General features: G+C 45.9%; 1 protein-coding gene and 1 pseudogene across 1 annotated transcript in view; one reads left to right on the top strand and one right to left on the bottom strand.

Moving 5' to 3' along the window:
* SUFU (SUFU negative regulator of hedgehog signaling) overlaps window positions 1-26,095 on the bottom strand; it is a 128,064-nt gene that overhangs the window by 61,195 nt on the left and 40,774 nt on the right. Inside the window, 1 exon segment of the mRNA XM_021072750.1 lies at window positions 21,680-21,816. Coding sequence (XP_020928409.1) covers window positions 21,680-21,816 — 137 coding nt within the window.
* On the top strand, window positions 1,799-2,949 carry LOC100738685 (annotated as a pseudogene).

The raw sequence follows: 26,095 nt of genomic DNA, 5'->3' as shown, positions 1-26,095 counted from the left end.
AGTGCTTCTTTGGTGCCTGGACTGCCAACTGGCCATGACTACAGGTGAGAGAACATAGTGGCAGTGACGGCCAGGAGCCACCCAGTGTCATAGAATCATCTTCATAGAGGACGGCCATGAAGCAAAATAAGGAGACCTCGTGACCCAGAAATCGCACTTTAGAAATGTATCTGAGATCACAGAACATGGTTGCCAAGACATACATACCCAGATGCTCCTTAGAGAATTGTTTAAAGTGGGGAAAGCTGGAAACTATCCGTAAGTTCATCAAGAAAGGTCTGTTTATACTGGAGGAGTCTGTTATCTTACTATTTGAGATACTGTGATAGAATAAGAAATACGTATTTTGGGTTTTGTCCCTGGCTCTTAGAACTCCTAAAACCTTCATTATTTCTTAAGCAGAATGGTGCTAAAAGCATCTTTTGCTCTTCATCTTTGAACCCAGTTTTTGACACAGGAACTCCTAAATCCCTTGGAATTTCCTGGAGGATAGCAGCATCTTTTGTTCTAATAAGGTGACTCTTGGTGAGATCCTGGATAGCTTCAGAATGGGGGCTAGTCTTTGAAAGAGTCAAGCCATAATTAGAAGCTTGGAACATTCAGCCTCATCCCCACCCTCCAGGAAGGGGAAAGGCTCTGGAAACTGACTTAATAATTGATCATGTATATGTGATAAAGCCTTGATAAGAGAGTATGGGATTGAGAGACCTTCTGGGTTGGTGACCTTGGGGAGGTGCTGGGAGCATGGCACACCTGGAGAAGGCATGTAAGTTCTGGGCCCCTTCCCACATACCATGCTCTGTGCATATCTTCCATCTGGTTGTTCCTGAGTAGCATCCTTTCTATCTTTGTTTTTACTCAGATATAATTGAAATATAACATTACATTAGTTTTGGGTATATAACACAATGGTTCAACATCTGTATATATTACAAAATGATCACATTAAGTCCAGTTAATATCACCCATCACCATACATTGTAACAAAATTTGTTTTTCTTCTGATGAGAACGTTTAATATCTCCTCTTTTAACAACTTTCAAATATACAGTATTATTAACTATAGTTACCATGTTGTATAATATACCCCCATGACTTATTTTTTATTTTTTTGCTTTTAAGGGCCACACCCACGGCATATGGAGGTTCTCAGGCTAGGGGTCCAATTGGAGCTACAGCTGCCGGCCTACACCACAGCTCACGGCAACGCCGGATCCTCAATCTACTGAGTGAGGCCAGGGATCAAATCCGTGTCCTGATGGTTCCTAGTCGGATTCGTTTCCACTGTGCCATGAAGGGAACTCCCTTATTTTATAACTGGAAGTTTGTACCTTCTGACCACCTTGACCCATTTCACCCATTCTTCAAACCCCTGCCTCCAACAGTTACTAATATGTTCTCTGCATCTGTGAGTGGTTTTTTTTGGGGGGTAGGGGGCTGGTTCCATATATAAGTGAGATCCTACCATCTGATATAGTTCTCTTATAATATTCTCAAGATCCACCCATGTTATTGCAAATGGCAAGATTTCTTCCCTTTTTATGGCTGAACAACACTTCACTGTACATATGCACCACATTTTCTTCACTTATTCATCTACCGATGGACACTTAGGTTGCTTCCATGTCGTAAATAATGCTGCAACTGAGTTGTATCCTGTTATAATAAGCCAGTCATCTGAGTTCTGTGAGCTGTTACAGCAAATTATCAAACCCTAGAAGAGGGTCATGGGAATCTCAATTTATAGACAGTTGGTCAGAAGGACAGCTGACAACCTGGGACTTGTGCCTGGTGTCTGAAGTGGGAGCAGTCTTATGAGACTGAGCCCTTACTTGTGGGATCTGATGCTAACTCCAGGTAAAGAGTGTCAGAACTGGGAGCATGCCTTTATTTACTAGATGGGATGCAGCCCAATTCATGAATCATTGAATAGAGCCAGTTAGATCTTTAAAAAAAAAAAAAAAAAAAAGGAGTCACCAAAATGTTGGCGCTCAGACGTGAGGTTGGGGCTGACCTGGGGGCTGCAGGTGTGGGGCCGGTGGGAGCTGGGGACGTGCCCAAGGACACCAAGATGCCAACATACACACATGGTCAGTCCAGTCCTTCTTTAGGAGATGCAAAACTCAGAAAACCAAAGGTCATCGAAATTACAGAAAAAAAACTTGACTATCTTAGAAAAGACTTTAACTATATATGGAACAGTGACCTTTGGAACAACAGCTAGTTTCTCTGGAATGTTGGCAAATTTAATTTTCAGACATTGCTTCAAGGTTAAACATGATGGTTTGAAGACATGTGCATCATTGACTATGCTTCCATTTTTGCTACAATAGTTGCTTATAAGCTTCTTGTAACAGATGCTTTGTATTCAGGTAATATAAGCCGGGAAAATTGTGTTCTGAGAAGTTCACTGATTGGCATAGCTTGCCGTGTTTTATATCCCACTGCTTTGGCTTCTTCTGAAAATGGACATCTGGCAATCAAGTATCAAACTGTTCCACTGCCACCCAAAGGAAGGGTTTTACTCCACTGGCTGCTGCTTTGTCACGCAGAGATAAAAGCAATGGTGATTCCCCTCCTCCTTCAGACAATCTTTGGAGTATTTCATGGTCTATAGCATTATGTGATTTTTGAAAAGTACACTTGAGAAAACTGTACATTAAGATTAACCAATAGGAGTTCCTCCTGTGGCTCAGCAGTAATGAACCCAACTAGTATCATGAGGAGCGGGTTCAACCCATGGCCTCGCTCAGTGGGTTAAGGATCTGGCGTTGCTGTGGCTGTGGTGTAGGCTGGCAGCTGAAGCTCTGATTTGACCCCTGGCCTGGGAACTTTCCAAGAATGAATGGATTCTCTATCAGCAGACTGGGCATTTTTATGCTAAGGACTCAGGCATTGCTGAAAGAGTTAGAAGTAGTTCTGGACAGTTTCTGTTCCTTTTTTCTGGCATTCAGCAGGTACTCAATAAATATTCAGTAAGTGAAAAAAAAGAGGATGAAGAACTGAACTGAATAGTAGGACACCTAGTTGGGGGTCTGCAGAAAATTGGAGAGTTGCTTAGAGTGGAAAAACCCACACAACTAGTCACATAAGTAGAGTAATAAGAGGAAAATAGTGCATTTTCCTTTCACTATCATAAAATGGAACACTGTACAACCTTTACAAACACAGCTACTGATCGCTATGCACTTAGAAAGACTGTGACATAATGCTAGTGAAGAAAACATGCTGGAGTTCCTGTCATGGTGCAATGGAAACGAATCTGAGTAGGAACCATGAGGTTGCAGGTTCAATTCCTGGCCTCGCTCAGTGGGTTAAGGATCTGGTGTTGCCAGGAGCTCTGGTGTAGGTCGCAGATGCGGCTCAGATCTGACATTGCTGGGGCTGTGGGGTAGGACAGCAGCTGTAGCTCCTATTGGACCCCTGGCCTGGGAACCTCCACATGCTGCAGGTGCAGCCCTAAAAGGCAAAAAAAAAAAAAAGAAAAGAAAGAAAAAAAGAAAGCATGCTAATATATACAGTATTGTCAATAAAACTGTAATTCTTTTTATGTGAAGAGACATCTCTCTAGAATGATGTCACCAAATATTAAGAGTGGATGTCTCAGGGGCTGAGATTTGATACTGTTTACTTCTCATTTTCTTTTTTAAAAAATTTATTTATTTATTTTTCTTTTTTGGTTGCCCCATGGCACATGGAGTTCCCGAGCCAGGATCAGATCCACGTCACAGTTGTGATCTATGCTGCAGCTGTGGCAACGCTGGATCTTTAACCCACTGTGCCAGGCCAGGGAGTGAACCTTCATCCTAGCGCTGTAGAGACACTGCTGACAGCGCTGGGACAAAGGTTCATTTTTCAGTTTCGATTATATTTTTCATTTTCTATTATATCCTTAGTTAAATTACAAAGTAATATAGGCTTTTTATTATTTTTTCATTTTCGATTATATTTTTCATTTTTGATTATATCTTTAATTAAATTACAAAGTAATAGAGATTTTTATTATATTTTTCATTTTCAATTATATTTTTCATTTTTGATTATATCCTTAATTAGACTACAAAGTAATATAGGCTTTTTTTTAATTCTTTTTTTTCCCATTTTTTTATTACTCAAATGAATTTATCACATCTGTAGTTGTATAATGATCATAACAATCTGATTTCATAGGATTTCCATCCCACAGTAATATAGGCACATCCCCCAGTAATATAGGCTTTTTATAAGAAATTCAAACAACAGACAAGTGTATAAACTGAAAAATGAAACACTCTTTTCTTATATATATATCATCAAATTAATACTTTTTTCATATTTTTTAAAGTAAAAATGCATGCCCACTCTACCCATGGTTGTGACTTACTTTTTTCACATTTTCCACATTGCTTACATTTTTTAAAAACATTTTTTCAACTGGAAAAACAATAACGTTATTTTTTGTTTGGAGGAATAAAAGTGCCTTAGCCAAGACAGATAACAATGCATGTGTGACCTGAGTGGCCCAGTAAAGAGAGGCATAGGACAATGGCCTTCTGTGTTCGGGTCACCAGGCTGGCCAGTGCAGGTGGGGACCCAGATATGCCCAGTCAGCCCAGGAAGTTGATAAGTGTCCTGTTCTCCCTAAAGCTTCAAACCCAAAGAGGAACTGTTACAGCTAGGAGCGGGGCTCAGGAAACCACAGACACTGGATTGCACCTGTCCCAGAAACACCCGCCCTGTGCCAGTGCAGTGTCCCGGGTTGCAGCTTCCACTGGGCCAAGCTGGACAAGGCTGAGGACAGCCACTGACTGCCGTTTTGGAGGCCCCATGCCAGTTTGCCAGCAAAACAACCATGCCCTAGGTTTGCTGCAACCTCTCCTGAAAAAGCACCCAAGTTCTTTTCTCTTTTCGTCCTATGATTCCAGTTTCAATTGTCATGTGCCTGGAGAAGGGCTCTGCAAGGAGTCAGAAATACTTCTGGAACATTATCAGAGCTGCACAGGGAAGAACAGGCCAGTTGCCTGGTCCCTGAGTCCTGGAGAGAAACCAAACAAGCCTGTCACACGTCTCTCTGAAAGTCAAGAAGACAGGCCTGACTATGGAGACCCAATGCCAGAGGGGCCAGAGCAGAGCTGTGTCTGGCTTAGGAGAAGCATTTATTTCCCACAGAGAGAGCTATTAAAAAATTGAGCAAGGGAGTTCCTGTTGTGGCACAGCAGTAACGAACCCGACCAGGATCCATGGGGACATAGGTTTGATCCCTGGCCTCGCTCAGTGGGTTAAGGATCTGGCATTGGAGCTGTGATGTAGGCTGGTAGCTACAATTCTGATTTGACTCCTAGTCTGAGAACTTCCATATGCTGCAGTTTCAGCCCCAAAAAGCAAAAGGAAGGAAGGAAGGAAGGAAGGAAGGAAGGGAAAAGAAAGAAAGAAAGAAAAGAAAGAAAGAGAGAAAGAGGAGTTCCCGTGGTGGCACAGTGGTTAACGAATCCAACTAGGAACCATGAGGTTGCGGGTTCGGTCCCTGCCCTTGCTCAGTGGGTTAACGATCTGGCCTTGCCGTGAGCTGTGGTGTAGGTTCCCGTGTTGCTGTGGCTGTGGCGTAGGCCAGCAGCTACAGCTCCGATTCGACCGCTAGCCTGGGAACCTCCATGTGCCGTGGGAGCGGCCCAAGAAATAGCAAAAAGACAAAAAACAAAAAACAAAAAAAAAAAAAAGGAAGGAAGGAAGAAAGAAAGGAAGAAAGGAAGGAAGGAAGAAAGAAACTGTAAGAAATAGCAAGTCAAAGCTATTCCAGTAATTGCAGAAGGAAGCACAACCTAGGGTGGTGACTTGTCCCATGGTTCTGGCCTGGGACTGCTTCTCAGGGTTCACGTTCTGTTCTCTGGGAAGTTCTTTGAAAAATTTAGTCATAGTTATCCTTTTGGTCCTTCTTTTCTGATAATAAAATTCATGTTTGTGCAGAAAATTCTAAACTGGCAGAAAGGCACCAAAAGGAAAATGTCAGTGACTCATAACCCCAATGACCAAAGATGGGCTTTGTGGTTATCTTCATGTGTCGCCTCCAGGTGTCTATGCGGATGGCTACATACTGTTAACAGGATTAGGACCCAGTTCTATTTAGAGATATAATATCCTGCTTTTTTTTTTTTTTTTCTTTTAAGCCTATTTCCTTTTTTTCTGCAAGTGCTTCTTCCTCTTCTTTTTTTTTTTTTTTTGGTCCTTTTGCCATTTCTTGGGCTGCTCCCTCGGCATATGGAGGGTCCCAGGCTAGGGGTTGAATCAGAGCTGCAGCCACTGGGCTACACCACAGCCATAGCAACACGGGATCTGGCCGAGTCTGCAACCTACACCACAGCTCATGGCAATGCCGGATCCTTAACCCACTGAGCGAGGCCAGGGATTGAACCTGTGTCCTCATGGATGCTAGTTGAGTTTGTTAACTTCTGAGCCATGACAGGAACTCCCTGCAAGTGCTTCTTAAATGACAACATAAAAAATATTAATTGCTTCCGTGTATTAGGCCCGGTGCTGTCCTAGGGACACTCACATTATTATGAAGTAGATATCCTGATTACTCCATTTCACAAATGAAGCAGCCAAGTCTTTTTTTCTTTTTTTTTTTTTTTTTGTCTTTTTAGGGCAGCACCAGCAGCATATGGAGGTTCCCAGCCTAGGGGTGGAATCAGAGCTGTGGCCACTGGCCTACGCCACATCAATGCCAGATCCAAGCTATGTCTGTGACCTACACCATAGCTCACCACAATGCCGGATCCTTAACCCACTGCATGAGGCCAGGGCCAGGGATCGAACCTGTGTCTTCATGGATGCTAGTCAGATTCATCTCCACTGAGCCATGACAGGAACTCCCAAGATGTTCAGTTTTGACCCAAATGCCACAGGTCCTACAGGTCCCACATGGCCCAAGTGGCAGCCTATCTCTAGGGCTCCTGCCCCGATTAGTGCTTTTCTCCAGCCTTCTTCATTGAACGTTTTATCATGAGCCATTTCCAGTCACCAAACGGGCTTTATCTCCTATAAAGGTGCTGGGTCTACTCCTAACTCTTCGGCTGCTCTATTTACCAGAGGCCTTCACTGCTCCCTGCAGGGAGCATCCTTGAAATGCAGGTGCTAGAGACAAAGCAGCCACATTCTGCTGAAGAGCCAACCAAATAAGACTCAACAGGGGGCCAGAAAAGAGAACTAGGCTGAGAACTAATGTCCTAGCTTAACAGCTGTTATCAAATAACTCCTTTCCACAAAGAAGCTCAGAGCCTTTCATGCAGTTCTCCAAGTAAATACAGACTCGTGGAAGATAAAGGAATTTGCCTCAAATCGTGCAGCAGCTCAGTAGGAAATGCATTCCCCCTCCCCCAACAAAGCTCTAGGTGCTGTGATCCTTCTGTCATGGACCAGGGCACAGGCCCCAGCTAAGGCGATTCATTTCAGAGGACCTCTGGATCTATCACACAGACAAAGACAGCCACCTCTCCACTTGGGTAGTTATCAGAAGTGGAAAATGCTCTCTAAGTCAGAAGTCGGCTGACTTTTCCAGTGAAAGGCCAGCTATCAAATATTTTAGGCTTTGAGGGACATAGAGTCTCTGATACAACTATTCAACTCTGCTGCTGCAGCACAGACACAAAAAGCCTAGATAACATGTAACTCGTGTGTCTGTGGTCCAATAAAATTTTATTTGCAAAAACAGGTGTCTATCAGGATTTGACCTGCAGGCTGTACTTCACCAACTTCTGTTTTTTGGATTTGAGTCGTCCCTCAAAAAAACTCTATAGAGTTAGATATTGGATAGGTGATAATTTACATGCAAACCACTTAAATTTTAGGCCAGAAGATCATTTCTGAGGGGCTGATCTGTTTTACTGCAGTGGAGTAGAAACACAATCTCTCAACCATTAATCTAAAATCTTAGGAAAGCGCCGAGAAATCAGAGATTGTTGTGCCTTATGGTTGGTCAGTATTAGTAACAGATGAAAGGGAAAATATTTTACAGATCCATAGCAACTAGAAAAGGGGATAAATCAGGCTGAGGGAAAGAAAATGTCAGGAAAAGCAAAAGGAGTATAAGGAAGAAAAATGATATTAATATAACCAGGCAGCTCCATTTGGCTTCAGTTAAGCTGACTGGGGCAATGGAACCAGGAAACAAGAGAGCTCGACAGCTCTCATTGGTAATGATGGAGCATCTCTTCTCAGAATACTCTACTTGAGGCCACGATATTAAGATCGCACACACTTGGGACATCTAGAGAGAAGCAGGCCAGGTAAGCCGCTGATGAGAAACGGAACTGCAGCCTAGCAACATCTCACACCTGGGGACACGTTCTAAATGCCTCATTCAATCTTTCTGACTTCCCTCACTCACCTGCAGAGCAGGGATGAGGAATTGAGGCCCGACCTACCTCCTGGATCTGGAAGAAGAGAGCCCTCTGGTGGGTTGTTGGGCACAGGTATGAAGAGGCTGCTGACACCCCTGAGAGAGAGAGAGAGATGTCTGCTCCCTGGGCTGGAGAGCCTTCGCAGAGGCAGGCCGGGGCGGGGGCGGGGGGGGGGAATTATTTCGAATTAAGTAAGATCCCCAGGATCAGAACGCAGCTCTCCAAGTACTGCCACGGCCCCAGCACTTTCTGGGGAACAGCCACGCTAATGATGCAGGCAGAAAATCTCAAAACACTTCAGATCCAAACACGTCTTAATTTATTTTTTTTTAAAGTATTTTCAGGAGTTCCCGTCGTGGCGCAGTGGTTAACGAATCCGACTAGGAACCATGAGGTCGAGGGTTTGGTCCCTGCCCTTGCTCAGTGGGTTAACGATCCGGCGTTGCCGTGAGCTGTGGTGTAGGTCGCAGACGCGGCTCGGATCCCGCGTTGCTGTGGCTCTGGCGTAGGCCGGTGGCTACAGCTCCGATTCAACCCCTAGCCTGGGAACCTCCATATGCCGCGGGAGCGGCCCAAGAGATAGCAACAACAACAACAACAACAACAAAAGACAAAAGACAAAAAGACAAAAAAGAAAAAAAAAAAAAAAAAAATTAAAAAAAAAAAAAAAAAAAAAAAATAAAGTATTTTCACTCCCCAAATTGGTCATGTTCCCTTCTTCCTTAAAATGCATTCGGAGCTCTCCACTGCCCTTAGAATCATGCCCAGGCTTTTCATCTCAACTTTGAGTCCAAGTGCAAGTGCAAAGCCCAGCACCTTCCCATGCCTGCGCAGCCTCCGGCTTTTCCTGAGCCCTTTCTTCTACCTCCCTCCCTCCCTCCCTCCAGTTCCTCATTTTCCTCAAGCTCTTTCTCTCCTCAGGGACCTACACATGCTGTCCCCTCTGCTGAAAAGTCTCGTTGCCTTTCAGTTCTGTCCTTGCTGACTCCACAATCTAAAAGGAGTCCACCGCCTTACTCTTTTGGAGAATCCTGAGCTTTTCTGTTCTATGACCTTATGGAATCAAATATTTATTTGCCTGTGTTTTGGGGGTCTCTCTCCACTGCCTAAGGACAGGGATCCTATCTGTTTGTTCCACACGGCTTAAGCACCATCTGACAGCGTCCTTGGCGTGTAGCTGGTACTTAAAGAAGAAATAAAAAATACAACCGATTAAAAAGTGCTCCTTTCCCTCAAGGTCGCTCTTCATTTAAAATGGATCCTTGGAGGCTCAGAGGCTATAGCAGGCAAACCAGTGCTGGTAAGAGCGTCCCTGGAGACTGGCTCCTGCCACTCATCAGCTGCAGGAAATTCTCCAAGGCCCGCCACCTCTCTGAGCCCATTTCCTCATCTGAAAAATGGCAGTATCAGGATCAGTATCAGTATCACTGAGCTGCCTACTGGGGAGGTTACACAAAAGAATGGAAGTCCCCAGGAGAGCCTGGGGCTCAACAGAGACTGTTTTATTTACTTACTTTTAACTATAAAAAAGCAAGTACAAAAAAAAAAAAAAAAAAAAAAAAAGGTCTCAACAGGAAAAGACTGAACTCCATGTGTAATTTTAACTTTAGGACAGGTAGGAAGAGGCAACACTCTAGAAAACGCCACAATTCATTGGGATTCCTTAGTAAAACTTGATCTGCTGTCATTATCTGGAAAAGTCTCTGACTTCAGGCGGTGGGCTGTGCCCCTCACCACTTCCAGAGAGAGACAGGAAGCCTGATGGATGAGTTCCTGTGCTAAATCTACACTGTATGAGAACCGCACAAGGGCTTGCTCATTTTCCTAACCCCACATGCTTGCATTTAACATGCATTAACAGTCTCCCTCCAGCCAAGTAACCTAAGAAAGGGGACCTATTCTCAAGGACTCAGAAGAGTACTCTGTTGCTATAAAAAAAAAATTTTACATAACAATCAGTCTATTGTTCGTTGAAAACAATTATAATACTTATGGATGACCACAATAGAATTATTATAATAATATAATCATTCATCTGCAGTGACTGTTAACATGTAAAACGTTCATTTTCCTTAACCTAGCCATCCGACTTCTAGGAATTTATCCCACAGAAATACTCAAGCAAGAGTGCAAAGACATACATATACAAGGATGGTCACTGAAAGTTTACAGTAAGGAAAAACTGGAAATCACCCAAATGCCCAACACCAGGAGACTGGTTAAATTTAAAGCACAGTAAATCTAGATAATTTTAATAAGTGTACCATTAGAAAGAACACAGTGACAGAGAAAGATGTCCAAAAGATACTAAGTTTAAAAAAATCAAGCTGAAAAACACGGTCCATTTTTATGAAACAATGATAATTTAAGTGCATCGAAAAGAAAACTAGAAAATAGGAATGCCCTTTCCTCTGTGGGTTAATGAGCTGTGAAGGATTTTCACTTTGTGTCATATATTTGTTTCAGTTTTAAGAATGAGTTTTATCATTTCTTTTACAAATGGGAAAAGGAAAGAAAACGTAAAAAAAAAAAAAAAAAAGCAAAAAAACCACAATCAAACAAACCCTTGTTGGCCTTGCTCTGGTCCACACCATAGTGTTCATCAGCAGGGAGCTCTGACAGCTCAGGATGCTCAGGCAGTGCCACCATCTCCCTGCTTGCGCTCAAATCACGAATTGAGTCGGCTCAGCACGTCATGAGGTTGCCATTAAACAGCAGCCAGAGAAGGCACCTGAATTTCCAGTGTCAGTTACAAGGTTGGGGGGCCATGTTTCTCCTACAGCTCAAGTGACACTGCCTTGGAATTTGTGGTTAAGGCCTACCAATGGCAGAACTGATAGCAGACAACCTCTTCAGCAGAATGCTAAAGTGCAGCTCAGAAACCAAGCCCTGCTAAGTTGGGGAATGATTTCTTTCTAATGGAATCCGGGGTGCGGGGGAGGGGGAGTTGGCAGGGGAGCCATCACTGGCAATCTGAGAAGAAAGAATGAGCTGATCAGAAAATTAAAAGAGAATGGGGAAGGGAAAGGAGCTGCAAAGTCGGAGGGAAAGAAGTTGAAGTGTCTAACTGGTGAAATTACTGAGTTTTACTGTAAAACTCTCCAAATGATTCATGACAGTGGCTGGATTTGGTTCTAAATCAGTATAGCAGGTGAAATGACAGTCACCCCGTCACGTTCTCTTTTCACACGACACTTTTGCACTGGCCCCGCATCCTGATCAATACTGCATACCGCTGAGGCTTCTTGAATGGGAGTGCAGTTGGTGTTTTGCCCACCTGGTGGCCCATCCCCTTCTTACTAACAGAACCCCAACTTTCTTTCTCTACCTTTCCTTGGCCATGACTTTCGGGGAACCAGGGCCCATCCCCAACCACAGCAGGTGGCTATCACTTGGCAAACCAACGTAGTGGTCTCACTTTCCTGATATAACTCTAGCCGGGCGAGATGCAAGCTGAGATCAGTGAGCAGTTCTGTGGAGGTTTTGATTGGTCCTTTTTCTTTCTTTCTTTTTTTTTTTTGGTCTTTTTTGTCTTTTTAGGGCCACACTTGTAGCATAGGGAAGTTCCCAGGCCAGGGGTCGAATCAGAACTGTAGCAGCCATAGCGATGCGAGATCTGAGCTGCCGTCTACGATCTACACTACAGCTCAGGGCAATGCTGGATCCTCAACCCACTGAGCAAGGTCAGGGATCGAACTGGTGTCCATGTGAATGCTAGTCAGGTTTGTTAACCCCTCGGCCACGACAGGAACTCCTTGATTTGTCTTTAAAAGAGACACAGGACAGAAGCTTTTTTTTTTTTTTTTTTTTTTTTTTTTTACTGCTTGTAGACTCCATCAAGTGTCATTCCAGTTTGCTAGGGATTGTGGCAGCCATCTTTGGGATATCAGGCAACCAGCTTAAAAATCCAATCCAAAGTGCTGAGGAAGGCAGAGCAGGAAGTTAGAAAGATCTCAGGTTTTTAACATCACTGAACAAATGACAACCAACTCTGGAACTGCCTCCACTTCAGATAACTTGTTATGTTAAGATGAGTGCCCTTGGAGTTCCCGTCGCGGCTCAGTGGTTAACGAATCCGACTAGGAACCATGAGGTTGCGGGTTCGATCCCTGGCCTCACTCAGTGGGTTTAAGGATCCAGCGTTGCCGTGAGCTGTGGTGTAGGTCGCAGACGCGGCTTGGATTCCGTGTGGCTGTGGCTCTGGCGTGGGCTGGCAGCTACAGCTCCGATTGGACCCCCTAGACTGGGAACCTCCATATGCCATGGGTTCGGCCCAAGAAAATGGCAAAAAGACAAAAAAAAAAAAAAAAAAAAAAAAAAAAAGATGAGTGCCCTTATTGTCAGGCAATTTTAGTCGGGGTGTTCCTTTACTTGTAGTCAGAACCACCCCAATAGATACAAGACAGAACAAAAGGTGGCTGCTCCACCTATGCATTCTCTAATGATGTGACTTCCAGGCATAACTGCACGATTACTGAGGTGGCAGATGCCCGAGAGCCCTGTGAGAGCACTTGATTTTGCCTACCCAGGACTATATCTATGCACTTTCTGCTAGTGCTTTTAGAGGACTTCTTTCCATTCTGTGTATCTGGCGGTGAGGAGGAGGTAAGACTTTTTTTTTTTTTTTTTTTTGCTATTTCTTGGGCCGCTCCTGCGGCACATGGAGGTTCCCAGGCTAGGGGTCTAATCGGAGCTGTAGCCGCCAGCCTACGCCAGAGCCACAGCAACGCGGGATCCGAGCCGCGTCTGCAACCTACACCACAGCTCACGGCAACGCCGGATCGTCAACCCACTGAGCAAGGGCAGGGACAGAACCCGCAACCTCATGGTTCCTAGTTGGATTCGTTAACCACTGCGCCACGATGGGAACTCCTTTTTTTTTTTTTTTTTTTTTTTTGACTTTTTGATTTTTTAAATTGTTTTGCTTTCTAGGGCTGCACCTGTGGCATATGGAAGTTCCCAGGCGAGGGGTCAAATTGGGGCTACAGCTGTCAGTCTATACTACAGCTACAGCAACTCCGGATCCGAGCCGCATCTTCAACCTATACCACAGCTCACAGCAATGCCAGATCCTTAACCCACTAAGCGAGGCCAGGGATCAAACTCAAGTCCTCATGTATACTAGTGGGGTCCGTTTCTGCTGAGCCTCAACGGGAACTCCCGGTAAGACTTTAAACATAAATCCTGGTGCTCCATCTGGATGACCACCAACAACCAGGGTGGTCCCACTGACCTAGACAGAACTAACTAATCTGCGTCCTCCCCCAGGACTGATGGAGGAATGCTGGAAGAAAAAAGCCTAAAGCTGGGAGAACTGGAAACTCTGGCTGGTGGTGCTCATCTTCCCTGGCACACGGGCAGAGTGGGTCTGCGGCACAAGACTAACACACAAGTCAGAGCCCTGAGGAAAGCTGAACATATAGGTCAAGCCATGCCTGAAACCCTGGACATCCCAGTAACCTGGGCCAATAAAGTCTGTTATTGTGTCAGGCAGTTTGGGCTGGGCTTCTAATATTTGCTATGATTAGAGGCATCCCAACTAAAATAAATACTAACCTGCCCCACCCCCACATCTTGGCTCCTTCACCTTCTTGGGATACTCTTCTCTCCCAGGCTCTCACCTTTCCACTTCCTTTTCTCTACAGTTCAGCTTCCCATCTTCTAAGCAAACTGCCCTCCAGCAGGTCGGGGCTAAGTTAAAGAATCTGTTCAAGTTATCCTTCGGAGCACGCTCCGGAGGCAGCCTCTCGCAGCCCACACCTGAGCATGGGCATCACCACTCCCCATTGCTCCGCCCAGGGTCTTGCTGTCCCTTTCCCTTGCCTCCCACAGCCCTGATGCCATTTCTAAGTCTGGATGGCAACGTCATGGAGGCTGTCTAGACCTAGAAAAGCAGGTCTAGGAGTTCCCATTGTGGCGCAGTGGTTAACGAATCTGACTAGGACCCATGAGGTTGCAGGTTCGATCCCTGGCCTTGCTCAGTGGGTTAAGGATCCGGCGTTGCCGTGAGCTGTGGTGAAGGTTGCAGACGCGACTCAGGTCCTGAGTTGCTGTGGCTGTGGCGTAGGCTGGTGGCTACAGCTCCGACTGGACCCCTAGCCTGGGAACCTTCATATGCCACGGGAGCAGCCCAAGAAATGGCAAAAAGACAAAAAAAGACCAAAAAAAAAAAAAGAAAAAAAGAAAAAGAAAAGAAAAGCAGGTCTAAGCATCCCACTTACTTGCTAGTGCTCAGCATGCTCTCACATGCTAATGGGCAGGGTACTCCAGGTAAGTCACCGAGTTTAAGGTGGACAGCCCAGGTGAGGTACGACCATCACACAGAACTACGCTGCTGTACACACGTGGCTCTATCTATGTGCGCATTGAACATAAAATACGTGTTCTGTATAATGGCATATGTGTAACCCTTGTAGAGTGTAACAAGACCGGGGACAGAGTAACACCTACATGTCATTAGGGAGGTTCTTTGCAGCATCAGGAGAGTGTGCCATGCTCTGAGAAAAATGGAAAGCCCTTACATACAGTCATAATAAGGGGCAATTATTCACACTATAAAAAGATTCTCTGGAGCTCCTGTTGTGGTTCAATGGTTAAGGAACCCAACTAGCATCCATGAGGATGCTGGTTCGATCCCTGGCCTCACTCAGTGTATGAAGGATCCAGTGTTGCCATGCACTGTGGTATAGGTCACAGATGCAGCTCAGATCCTGCGTTGCAGTGGCTGTGGCATAGGCCAGCGGCTACAGCTCCAATTGGACCCCTAGCCTGGGAGCCTCCATATGTCGCAGGTGAGGCCCTAAAAAGACAAAAAAAAAAAAAAAGAGATTCTTCACCTTACAAATAGATTTACTTATAAGGCCCCACAAAACTGCATGGGTTGTATTGCATTTAGAATAGGATTTGACTTGTATGAGACTTTATAGGCACTGCCAACTACATAAATCAAAGAGCCACAGTTGAACTCAAATTTACTTTTTGGTTTTACAATGTTATGTACAAAATAAGATAATTTTATTTGTATCACTATTACTGATTTTCTGTGTGGAAGAAAGATAGTGGCACCTAATGTCATCCTATCAGCTGAGGCAGGCATCCAATTCAGGGACAAGCGATGCATCTCCTTCCTATTAGGGTTTTCCTGTAAAAAGGGTTCTTTATTAACACTGCAGAAAAAGACCAAGGCACCCACCTTCTCTATTCATATAGTGTTTTTGAAGACTGAATAATAATAATAATCACAGGTAATACTTATGTAAGACTTAGTGTGTATCAGGCACACTTCTAAGTGCTTTTCAGGTATTGACTCATTCCATCATCTCAATACCTTCATGCCTAGTTACTATTATTCTCTCTGCTTTATAGATGAACAAATATATTATGTTGCCCAAGGTCAGGAGGCAGTAATTGGCAGAATGGCAATAAAAGCGCAGGCAGTCTGGGCCCAGGGCCATGCTCTTAACCATCACACTGAGCTGCCCCCTTGATCTGGCAGCAATGTGCGGAATGGCAAAGAGTACCAGAGAGAAGCGGAAACGAGGTTACCTAGCCTATTATTACCAGCGACTTCGGGCACGTGGAGCTGAGGACCTTCCTGTAGTGAAACAAGAAAAAAAGGATGCAGGGATGTGAGGAAGGGGGGGAGGGAAGGGGAAAGAGAAAGGAGAAGGGGAAAAAAGATAAAAAAAGAGAGAAGAAAAGGAAAAGAAAGAAAAAATAGAAAAGGGAAGGGAAGAGAGGAGAAGAGAAGAAGAGCGATCCTCTTGTGGCTCAGCTGGTTACTAGCATCCATGAGTACACGGGTTTGATCCCTGGCCTCGATCAATGGGTTAAGGATCCGGTGCTGTCATGAGTTGTGGCGTAGGTCACAGACACAGCTCGGATCCATGTGGCTGTGGCTGTAGCGGGCAGCTGAAGCTCTGATTTGGCCCCTCGATTGGGAAATTCCATATGCTGCAGGTGTGGCCCTAAAAAGCAAAAAAAAAAAAAAAAAAAAAAAAAAAAAAGGAGGGTTTGAGTAATATTGTGAATTGCTTTTGCCTCCCTCTATTTTCCAAATATTCCAGAATACCCAAGCAAGGCATGCTGGAGCTCAGAGGCCATCAGTCCATGTGGATGATTCTCAAGTCTCACTGTCCAGCCTGAGACAAGTAATAGCCCAAACATCAGCTGAGCTACTACAGGCAACGTGGTCTCATGGTTAAGAGAGCGGCTTTAGGAGCTACAATGCTTAGGTTCCAACTTTCCTTTGCACTTGCCAAATGTGTCATTTTGAACAAACTACTTCGCCTCTCTGTGTTGCCTTGCTTTCTGCAACTGTGAAGCTGGTATGACACAGTGCCTAACTCACAGGGCTTTACTCGATGTTAAATGAGCACGTACTATCATGCCTGGCTCAGAAATCACATACGGAGTTCCCGTCGTGGCGCAGTGGTTAACGAATCCGACTAGGAACCATGAGGTTGAGGGTTCGATCCCTGCCTTTGCTCAGTGGGTTAACGATCCGGCGTTGCCATGAGCTGTGGTGTAGGTTGCAGATGCGGCTCGGATCCCGAGTTGCTGTGGCTCTGGCGTAGGCCGGTGGCTACAGCTCCGATTCCACCCCTAGCCTGGGAACCTCCATATGCCGCGGGAGCGGCCCAAGAAATAGCAACAACAACGACAACAACAATAACAACAACAACAACAAAAGACAAAGAAAAAAAAAAAAAAAAGAAATCACATACTAAATATAAACTATTGTCATCACCACTCAGGCTCATAGCCATGATCTTCTCTTTTTTTTTTTAGGGTCGCTCCTGTGGCATATGGAGTTTCCCAGGTTAGGGGTCTAATCAGAGCTGTAGCCACTGGCCTATGCCACAGTCACACCAACACCAGATCCGAGCCGCGTCTGCAATCTACACCACAGCTCACAGCAACACCGGATCCTTAACCCACTGAGAGAGGCCAGGAATCGAACCCACAACCTCGTGGTTCCTAGGCGGGTTCATTTCTGCTGCACCACGTCGGGAACTCCCATGATCTTCTTACATCAGTTGCTCCGTGTGTGTGTGTGTGTGTGTGTGTATTTTGGCCAAAGTATGCAGCAGCTTCCTGTGGGCTCTCAGTTCCCAGATCAGGGATCGATCCCAGGGTGCAGTGGTGAAAGTACCAAGTGCTAACCGCTAGACCACCAGGGAACTCCCATTTGCCATATACCTTACTATTTTCCTATTGCTTAAGTAATTATTACCACTGGCCATGTTTTAAGAAGAATTTAAGGTAGATTTGGTTTAGCTATTATCCAAGCTGTACAACCATATTATGGAAATCTGGAAAACAGAAGATCAAGTATCACTTTTTTTTTTTTTTTTTTTTGCTTTTTAGGGCCACACCTGCAGCATATGGTGGTTCCTAGGGGTCGAATGGGAGCTTTAGCAGCTGGCCTACCCCATAGCCATAGCCACGGCAACACAGGATCCGAGCCAAGTTTGCAACACCACTGGTCACAGCAATGCCAGATCCTTATCCCACTGAGCAAGGCCAGGGATCGAACTCACAACCTCATGGTTCCTAGTCAGATTCGCTTCTGCTGTGCCATGACAGGAACTCCTCAAGTATCATACTTTTAGAAGTGTGGTCATCCTGCTGCTGCTATGAAAGGCCTGAAGTGATCTGCAGGCATGAACTACAGCTGCCACATTACAGACACCATAAAAGGGGCCATCAGAGCAGATGGGACTGTGAAGCAACACCAGTCAATGTACAATCAAGAAATAGCCACACCTTTTATTTTCAAAAATTTCAATCCCACGGAAGTTAGATGGACAGTAGATTCACCAGTAACATTTGGTCATATTTGCTTTTTCTCTTCTCTCTTGCCCAACCCCCCTACATTTTTTTTTGCCAAATCATTCAAAAATTAAGTTGCAGACATCAAGTCAGTTTATTCATAAACACTTCAGCTTTTCTCTCCTATATAACCATAATCCCATATCACACCCCAGGAATTTCACAGATGTAAAATACTGTCATCTAATACACAGCCTGTCGTTATATTTTTTCTAATTGCCCTAAAAATGATCATTTTTTTTTCAATTCAGGGACCCAATCAAGGATCATAAATACATTTAAACTGTCGTGTTTTCTTGGATCTAGGACAGCCTCAGCTCCTTGCCATTTTATCTTTCAGAGCACTGACATTTTTGAAGAGTCCAGGCAGTTGTCTTGTAAAAATATCCCACAGGCTGGATTTGTCCGACTGCATGCTCAGGATTCAATTCAGGTGAAACTTTTTTGGAAGAGTGTTACCCAGTCGAGTTTTTACAGTATAACATGTAGAAGGTATACGGTAGCCATCTGTTCCATTTTTGTGTGTCTACATTTGATCATCTGGTTAAGGCGATGCCTACCCAAACCCTTCCTTGTAAAGGTATTATTTCTCTTTTTGTAGCAAATAAGTAATCTGTGGAGGGGTTCTTTGAGTTCTTATGAATCTCTTGTACCCTGACGATCTTTTTTTTTTTTTTTTTTTTTGGCTGCACTCATGGCACTTTTCCCAGGCCAGGGATGGAACCAGCACTACAGCAGACACACAGGCAGCAGCAGCAACAACAATGGATCTTCAGCCTGCTTAGCCACGGGAACTTCTCCTGACAATCTTTTTTGCTCTTGTTTTTCATTTTAGGGCCATACGTATGACATACAGAAGTTCCCAGGTTGAGGCAGAGCTGCAGCTGCTGGCCTCCACCACAGCCAAGGCAACACCAGATCCAAGCCACATCTGCAACCTACGCCACAGATCGAGGCAACACAGGATCCCTAACTCACTGGGTGAGGCCAGGGATGGAACCTGCATCCTCATGGATGCCTGTTGGATTATTAACCCACTGAGCCACCCTGGGAACTCCCCTGACAATATTTTTCTTTTCTTTTTTTTTTTTTTAGGGCCGCACCCGTGGCTTTTGGAAATTCCCAGGCTAGGGGTCAAATCAGAGCTACAGCTGCCAGCCTATACCACAGCCATAGCAATGCAGGATCCAAGCTGCATCTGTGACCTACACCACAGCTCATGGTAACGCCAGATCCTCAACCCACTGAGCAAGGCCAGGAATGGAACCCGAATCCTCATGGATCCTAGTCAGGTTTGTTAACACTGAACCAGGAAGGGAACTCCTCTGACGATCTTTTTTATCCAATGGTTTTGGCATCTGTTGATAATGTTCCTGAATCAGTGATCACATTAGTGTTGCAAAACAGTCACTGTGATGTTTACTGTGTGGCTGAAATAAACCCTTGCAAATCAAATCCTATTTTTCCTCTCACCTGCATTATTATTTCAGAACTTAACATCAGAACTATTTCAGAAGTTCATCTGCTTGACTCCACCTGACAGTGATACATAACACCTGCTTTATTTACATTTCTCTGATCTTGATCCATCTGAGCAGGTATATCAAGTGCAAACAAACATATAAATGCACTGGCTTAAGCAGTGGGCAGGAAGTTTACCTGTCTCTACAAGAAAGAGGTTGCCTAGTCTTTAGAGCTGCCCCCCCCCCACCGAGTGCCCCCCACTTCCTACAGTAGACCAAATTCTATGTCAAGAAAGACAGTTCTCAAAGACAGAACTCAAAGACAGCTCCTTATCGGAATCAGCTTCTGGCATCCCAAGAAGGGAGGGGAAGAGGACACAACAGGTTCAGGCAGTAGACTCCTGGCACGGTGTTAAAAGACAGTGCAGACCATGCTAGGACAGCACCAAATCACATGGGCCAGCTGCTTCAGGCAGCTGCTTCCCCTGCCCCTGTGAATGATACATCTTCCTGTCAACAGTCCTTTAGAGTCCAAACAACATCCCCAGAGCAGCTGCATGTGAATCCCCTGGGAAGCTAGTTAAGAAACAGATGCCCCAGTCCCACCTCTGGCCAAATGAATCACAGCCCTGCAGGGGGTTTGGGAATCAGTGTGTTGAGATCCTAAGGGATCTCATGAGCAGCGAGGTTTGGGAACCCTTGCTTAGAGAAGACCCACTGCAGCCTCCAAAAGGGAACCATCCCATAGGACACACAACAGTGGATGTAGTTAAGGCTCACTCCTATTATATGATGGCCATCTGGCCAACGACTGGCCCAAAGGCTCTGGAATGAGGGCAGAGGGCTTCAACCTAGATGGTCATTGCACCTCCAATTTATAACCTACTCAAGGCTAAAAAAAAAAAAAAGTCAGATCTATGGTTCTCTCAAATTTAGTCTCTACTAGAAACATCTGGGGACATCAACCCCCACCCATGATTTTGAGTCAGGGATCTCTGTGGCCCAGGAATGTGCACTTGCAACCAGCTCTCCAGATGATTCTGAGGCAGGCGTCAAAGGACCATACTTTGAGGGACCTTGACTTAGATGTTGGTCTGCTTCTATCTATGGCAGTCAGGGAGCAAGAGATGGACAGAAGTGTCTTGGCTTTCATTGCTTCTTACCAAACCAAAGAAACAAAATATGAAGTCATATGGGAGATGTTTCTGAGCAATTAATTAACCACATAAAAACATTCAGATGATATGAAACCCTCCATAAAGGCACTGAAATTCACTCCAACATTTCATTCCACTGGAGGACAAGTAGCATTGGTGGTACAGTGGTGAGCATGGCCGCCTTCCATCCCATTGGACAACTGAGTTAAGGGTATGTGACCAAGGCTCCCAGCACAAAGTCCCCACTACAGGTTCCATATTAGCAGTCTCTGGGGGTGGGGGTACAGAAGCACAGGACCAGCCCCTGAAGGGCACCTGAGTCATTTGAATCAAATATTTCTAGTCAGAAATCAAGGTTCTGCCTGATTCCAGCTTCCTCTTCACATTGTGAGGGAGCAAGCTCCTGGCAATTCTTTCTCTCTGTTAACTCCAGCCTTGGCCAAGATTAATATGTGTGCTTGTGGCCCCAGAAACAGAGGTGGCCAGGCCCCTGGGAACAGAGGGCAAGGACTGTGTTAACTGCGGGAAAGAGCTGGTCAGCTCCAGGCTGGGCCTTCAGCTTGCTGGGAATCAGAAGTATGGCTGGCAGGTTGCAACCCAGGCCCAGGGTGTTGGGGACTCCCACTTTGCACTTTCTGCCAGAGGTCACAGTGACATATCATTCCCCGCCATGGCCCAGGCAGCCTTCCACCCAGGAAATGCCAAGAAACAAGCCACCTCGTGGTACCAATGGGATACAGCCCTCCAGGAAAGGTACCTCTAAGGACATCAGAGTCTACCTGCAGGTTCCCAGCCCAAGCAGGCTCATGGTGAAAGGACAACCACACCAGCCAGCTCCTGGGGCTCTTACCTGACTGGAACACATATCTGGCCAAGCCTTGCATTAGCTCTGCTGGCCATGTTGGGGGCGCAGACTCCCCTGTTTCTCTCTTCAGACGAAATGTCAACTCAAAGCCAAAACCACTAGGTCCATCTGTTCCTGTGAATCTGGAAGGAATAAAAAGCAAATGGTTTTAGTTTAATTGCCTTGGGGAAAACATTGTTTTGCTGTCTAATGAAAGCTCTCCCCCTTTTTTGGTGGCCTTGGCTCCAAATCCCCTAGTCAGAGGAAACTAAGGGTATGAGCCTTGAGGAGAGGAAGGATCTGCATAGTCTGTAAAGAATCAGAACTCTAGCCTAGCCATCCTGCCAGCTATGGTACATGTGAATGACTTCAGCTCCACCAATCAAATTCCCCTGCTGGCACTGTGAATTACAAGTTCCAGATTTTGTGGCTTGGAACATTCCATTCTGTATGATTGAGGCTCTATTACCGAAAATCTCCCTTATTCACATCTTTATTCCTTCAAGCTATTACTAAGCGCCTACCTGGTTTACTAAGGACACATGTCCTACTGTACACTCTGTAAGGCTGAGACCCTTGCTCAACTCCCACCTCCACCTGCCCCACAAGGGGACAATCCTTGAGCTAAGCTGGCTGGCCTCCACACTCCACATTTGAGGATGGGTCCCAAGGCAGATTCTAAATGCTGGGAGGCGCCGGGGTCTTCCTGGAACCTGGCACCCCACGTGCACTCAGCAATCAGCACATCCTCTTCCTGAAACCTGGCATCCCCGTGTGCACTCTCCAATCACTGGAACCTCGAGGAAGCCCGCTTTGCCCTGTCTTCCCATCCCCGACTGGCCCGCAGTGATGAGGGTTTCCCGTCTCTGTGACCACACACATCATAGTGACGATGAGGCAGGGGAGCAGTGCCTGTCTTCCTGTCTGCTAGGAAACGCAGGAGCCTGAGTCTCCAGGGGAGCCCCTGAAGTGAACTTCTGCCAGAGAGGGAAATGATGCAGGCTAGGGAGCAGGGCCTGGTGGTTGGGAGTGGCACCTCCTTGGGTGAGGGAAGCATCCAGGGAGGGGCTCCTGAGGACTACAGGAGGCTTGCCAGCCCAGGAAGGGTTAAAAAGTAAGATATGTTCATGATATAATTTTCAGCAATTATATCTTGTACAAACATGAGCCACAGTGATTATATACGTCTAAACTCCTCAATATACAGATACGAGCCATAAAATAAGATGACAGCCAATACCTCCTCATGAGCCAAGCTACTGGAACTGGGGGTCAGAAGGGGGGAACACTGACGGGATGGTGACAGTCAGTGCCCAACCCTGGGCTTCCACATGGCATCTCTCCTCCATCATCATCATCATCCCCCTACAAGAGGCCAGATCAGGAGCCTGGACAGAGAGATTCCAACATCTCAGCAGCTCTGACCCAGGGTGGGTCCAGCCCTCCTGCATTTGCTGCAGCGAGGAGATCACTGCTGATAAGTGAAGTTCTCTAAAAGACCGAAAAGGAGGCCTGAGAATCATCATTTTCTCTGGGTATCTAGCGATGTGGGAGGCAGACTCCATTTGGGGGTACCTACTTAAGAATTGTGGAGAGCATGTTAGAAAATGCCTGCCCAGATGCCAGTGTAAGCTCTCTTCTTTCCTTGCGGAATTGCCCTGTTTGGGGGCAATTCCGTGCAGAGAAGCTGAGGGACTTGCTTAACAAGCTGAGGCTGGAGGAGCTGCCTTCCAAGGGCTCTAGGCTTGAGAGGGGTGTGAAAACCTGGGGTAATGCAAGACTGACTCGGAGTTAGAACTCGATAAAAGGAGATGGGTCACTAGGGCAAAGGGAAGATTTCAAGCAGCCACCAATTAGAGGCAGCTTTGTAAAATGTATGAGACCACTACTCCAGGGCTTTTATCTCAGGCCAAGAAAAATATATGATTTCTAACCACAAAAACTGGAGAAACAGACTAAAAGGAACATGCTCCTGGGGCTGGGCAATGAGGAGTGCCCTCAGATGCGGAAAGAGAGGTCTCATGCGTCCGAGCAGCACCGCCTCTAAGGAGGGCTGTGCACCCATGCACATGCATGCCTGGGTGTGCACACACACACATGCACGTGTACACCATCTGCCTCCACACGGGGTGCTCTCCGGGCCAGCTCTGCGGTGGGCAGGCCGGGCCTCGCTTGACTGGCTGCAAGCGACAGGCCCAGCCAGATGGTCCCCACCTGCGTTTGATCACCACCCACCAGGCTGGCTGGACGCAACCTCTAAACTCTGAAACATGCGTTTGGAACGGCCCGGCCTCAGGATAAACACACAACCTGGAGCCTGTCAGAAAGCCTCTTCTTCAAAGCGGCTGGCCCAGGCACAGCCAAGTGACAAGGTCATTCAGCCTATGAAGTCCCCTGGAGGGGCCTGGCTTGGTCTGCACTTCCTCACGGGAGGGCTTCTCCAGCCAAAGCAGATTTATCTGACCGGAGGATGAAGCCCCTCCTGGGGAGCGGCTGTCACACGCATCCCCCGAGAAAGGAAAGCATGCAAGGAAACTGGCTGCGGAAGATGGGATCTGGGTCAGAGCACAGACTCTAACACAGACGGCTGCTAAAACACGGGCTGGTGGTAAAGGGGCCCAGAGGAATTTCTTCCTACAGGGATTTGTAAAGAAAGACATTAGAGATCCTCCTCTATCTGGTAGGGAGGCAGGAAGGGGTTCTAACTGTCTTACAGCAGAAGGATGGATGAGACGGCCTCTCAAGATTATTTCCAGCCCAAGAACTTCTGATCCTGCTCGCTGAGGTGCCAGGGGAAAGGCTGGCTTTGTCCCAGCAGTTTGGCAAGCCTAGGCAACGGCTGTGCCAACCTCAAGAGTAACATCAAACCTGCCAACAGGAAAAAAAATGTGCCTTGAATCCTAGACATAGTTGCCCAACCTCTGGAACCTGCCCAAGGGTCTCCCCCCAAAGCACCTGATTAAGAACATATCACCAAAATGACCACTAACTCCAGGCAGAAGATGAATAGGAACCTGGGAGAGACTTTCCAGAGTAAACACAAGAGTGTGGGTGGGCAGAAAAAGCTGACCTAGAAGCTGGCATCTCACACTCAACCCCATCAGTTACTAGGAAAATTCAAATCAAAACTACAAAGAGAAAAAAAAAAAAAACAAAAACTACAGTGAAGTACCACTTCACACCCTCTAGGATGGCCAAAATAAAAGACAGACAGTAACAAGTGTTGACGAGGATGTGGAGAAATTGGAACACTTCATACTTTACTGTGGGAATGTAAAATGGCAGAGCTACTTTGGAAAACCGTTTGGCAGTTCTTCGCAAAGTTAAATACACCATATGACCCAGCAGTTCCACTCCTAGGAATATACTCAAGGGAGCTGAAAACATGTTTCACATAAAAACTTGGGCATGAATGTTCATAGCAGCATTATTCATAAAAGCCACAGAGTAGAAGCAACCCAAATGTCATCAACATATAAATGGGCATATAAAACACAGCATATCCATACAATGGAATCTTATTTGGCAATAAAAAGGACGGCTGTACTGATACTTGCTACAACATAAGTGAACCCTGAAGTGAGTGAAGCCAGATACAAAAGACCACATATTGCATGATTCCATTTATATGAAATGTCCAGAATAGACAACTCCACAGAGACAGAAAGATTAATGGTTGGAGTTCCTGCTGTGGCACAACGGGTTACAGACACAACTGCAGCGGCTTCTGCCTCAGCTGTGGTTAAGATTTGATTCCTGGCCTGAGAACTTCTACATGTGGAAGGAAGGAAGGGGAGAGGGAGGGAGATAGATTAGTGGTTGCCAGGGGTTCGGGGAGGAGAGAATGGGGACTGACTGCTATTGGGTCTAGAGTTTCTTCAAGGGGGTGAGAGAAATGCTGTGGAATTAAATAATGGTGATGACTGCACAATCTTGTGACTATACTAAAGCCCCCCTGAATTACACAGTTTAAAAGGGTGACTCTCATGGTATGTAAATTATATATAAAAAAAAAAAGCTGGCATTTCAGGTACCCCTAAACACTGGGGGAGGCAGGGTCAACCATGCCCGCAAAGTCAGGCCTTTACCTGGCTCTACCTGCTGATAACCACTACAATTAAATGAATACCGGAGTTACCGTCATGTCACAGTGGTTAACAAATCCGACTAGGAACCATGAGGTTGAGGGTTCGGTCCCTGGCCTTGCTCAGTGGGTTAAGGATCCGGCCATTGCCGTGAGCTGTGGTGTGGGTCGCAGACAGGGCATGGATCCCGCATTGCTGTGGCTCTGGCATAGGCCGGTGGCTACAGCTCCTATTAGACCCCTAGCCTGGGAACCTCCATATGCCGCGGGAGCGGCTCAAGAAAAGGCAAAAAGACAAAAAAAAAAAAAAAAAAAAAAAAAGAATACCTACTAAGTTT

Source organism: Sus scrofa, chromosome 14 (genome assembly GCF_000003025.6).
Source record: "Sus scrofa isolate TJ Tabasco breed Duroc chromosome 14, Sscrofa11.1, whole genome shotgun sequence".
Taxonomy (NCBI): Eukaryota; Metazoa; Chordata; class Mammalia; order Artiodactyla; family Suidae; genus Sus; species Sus scrofa.
This window is presented reverse-complemented; position numbering and strand designations above follow the sequence as displayed.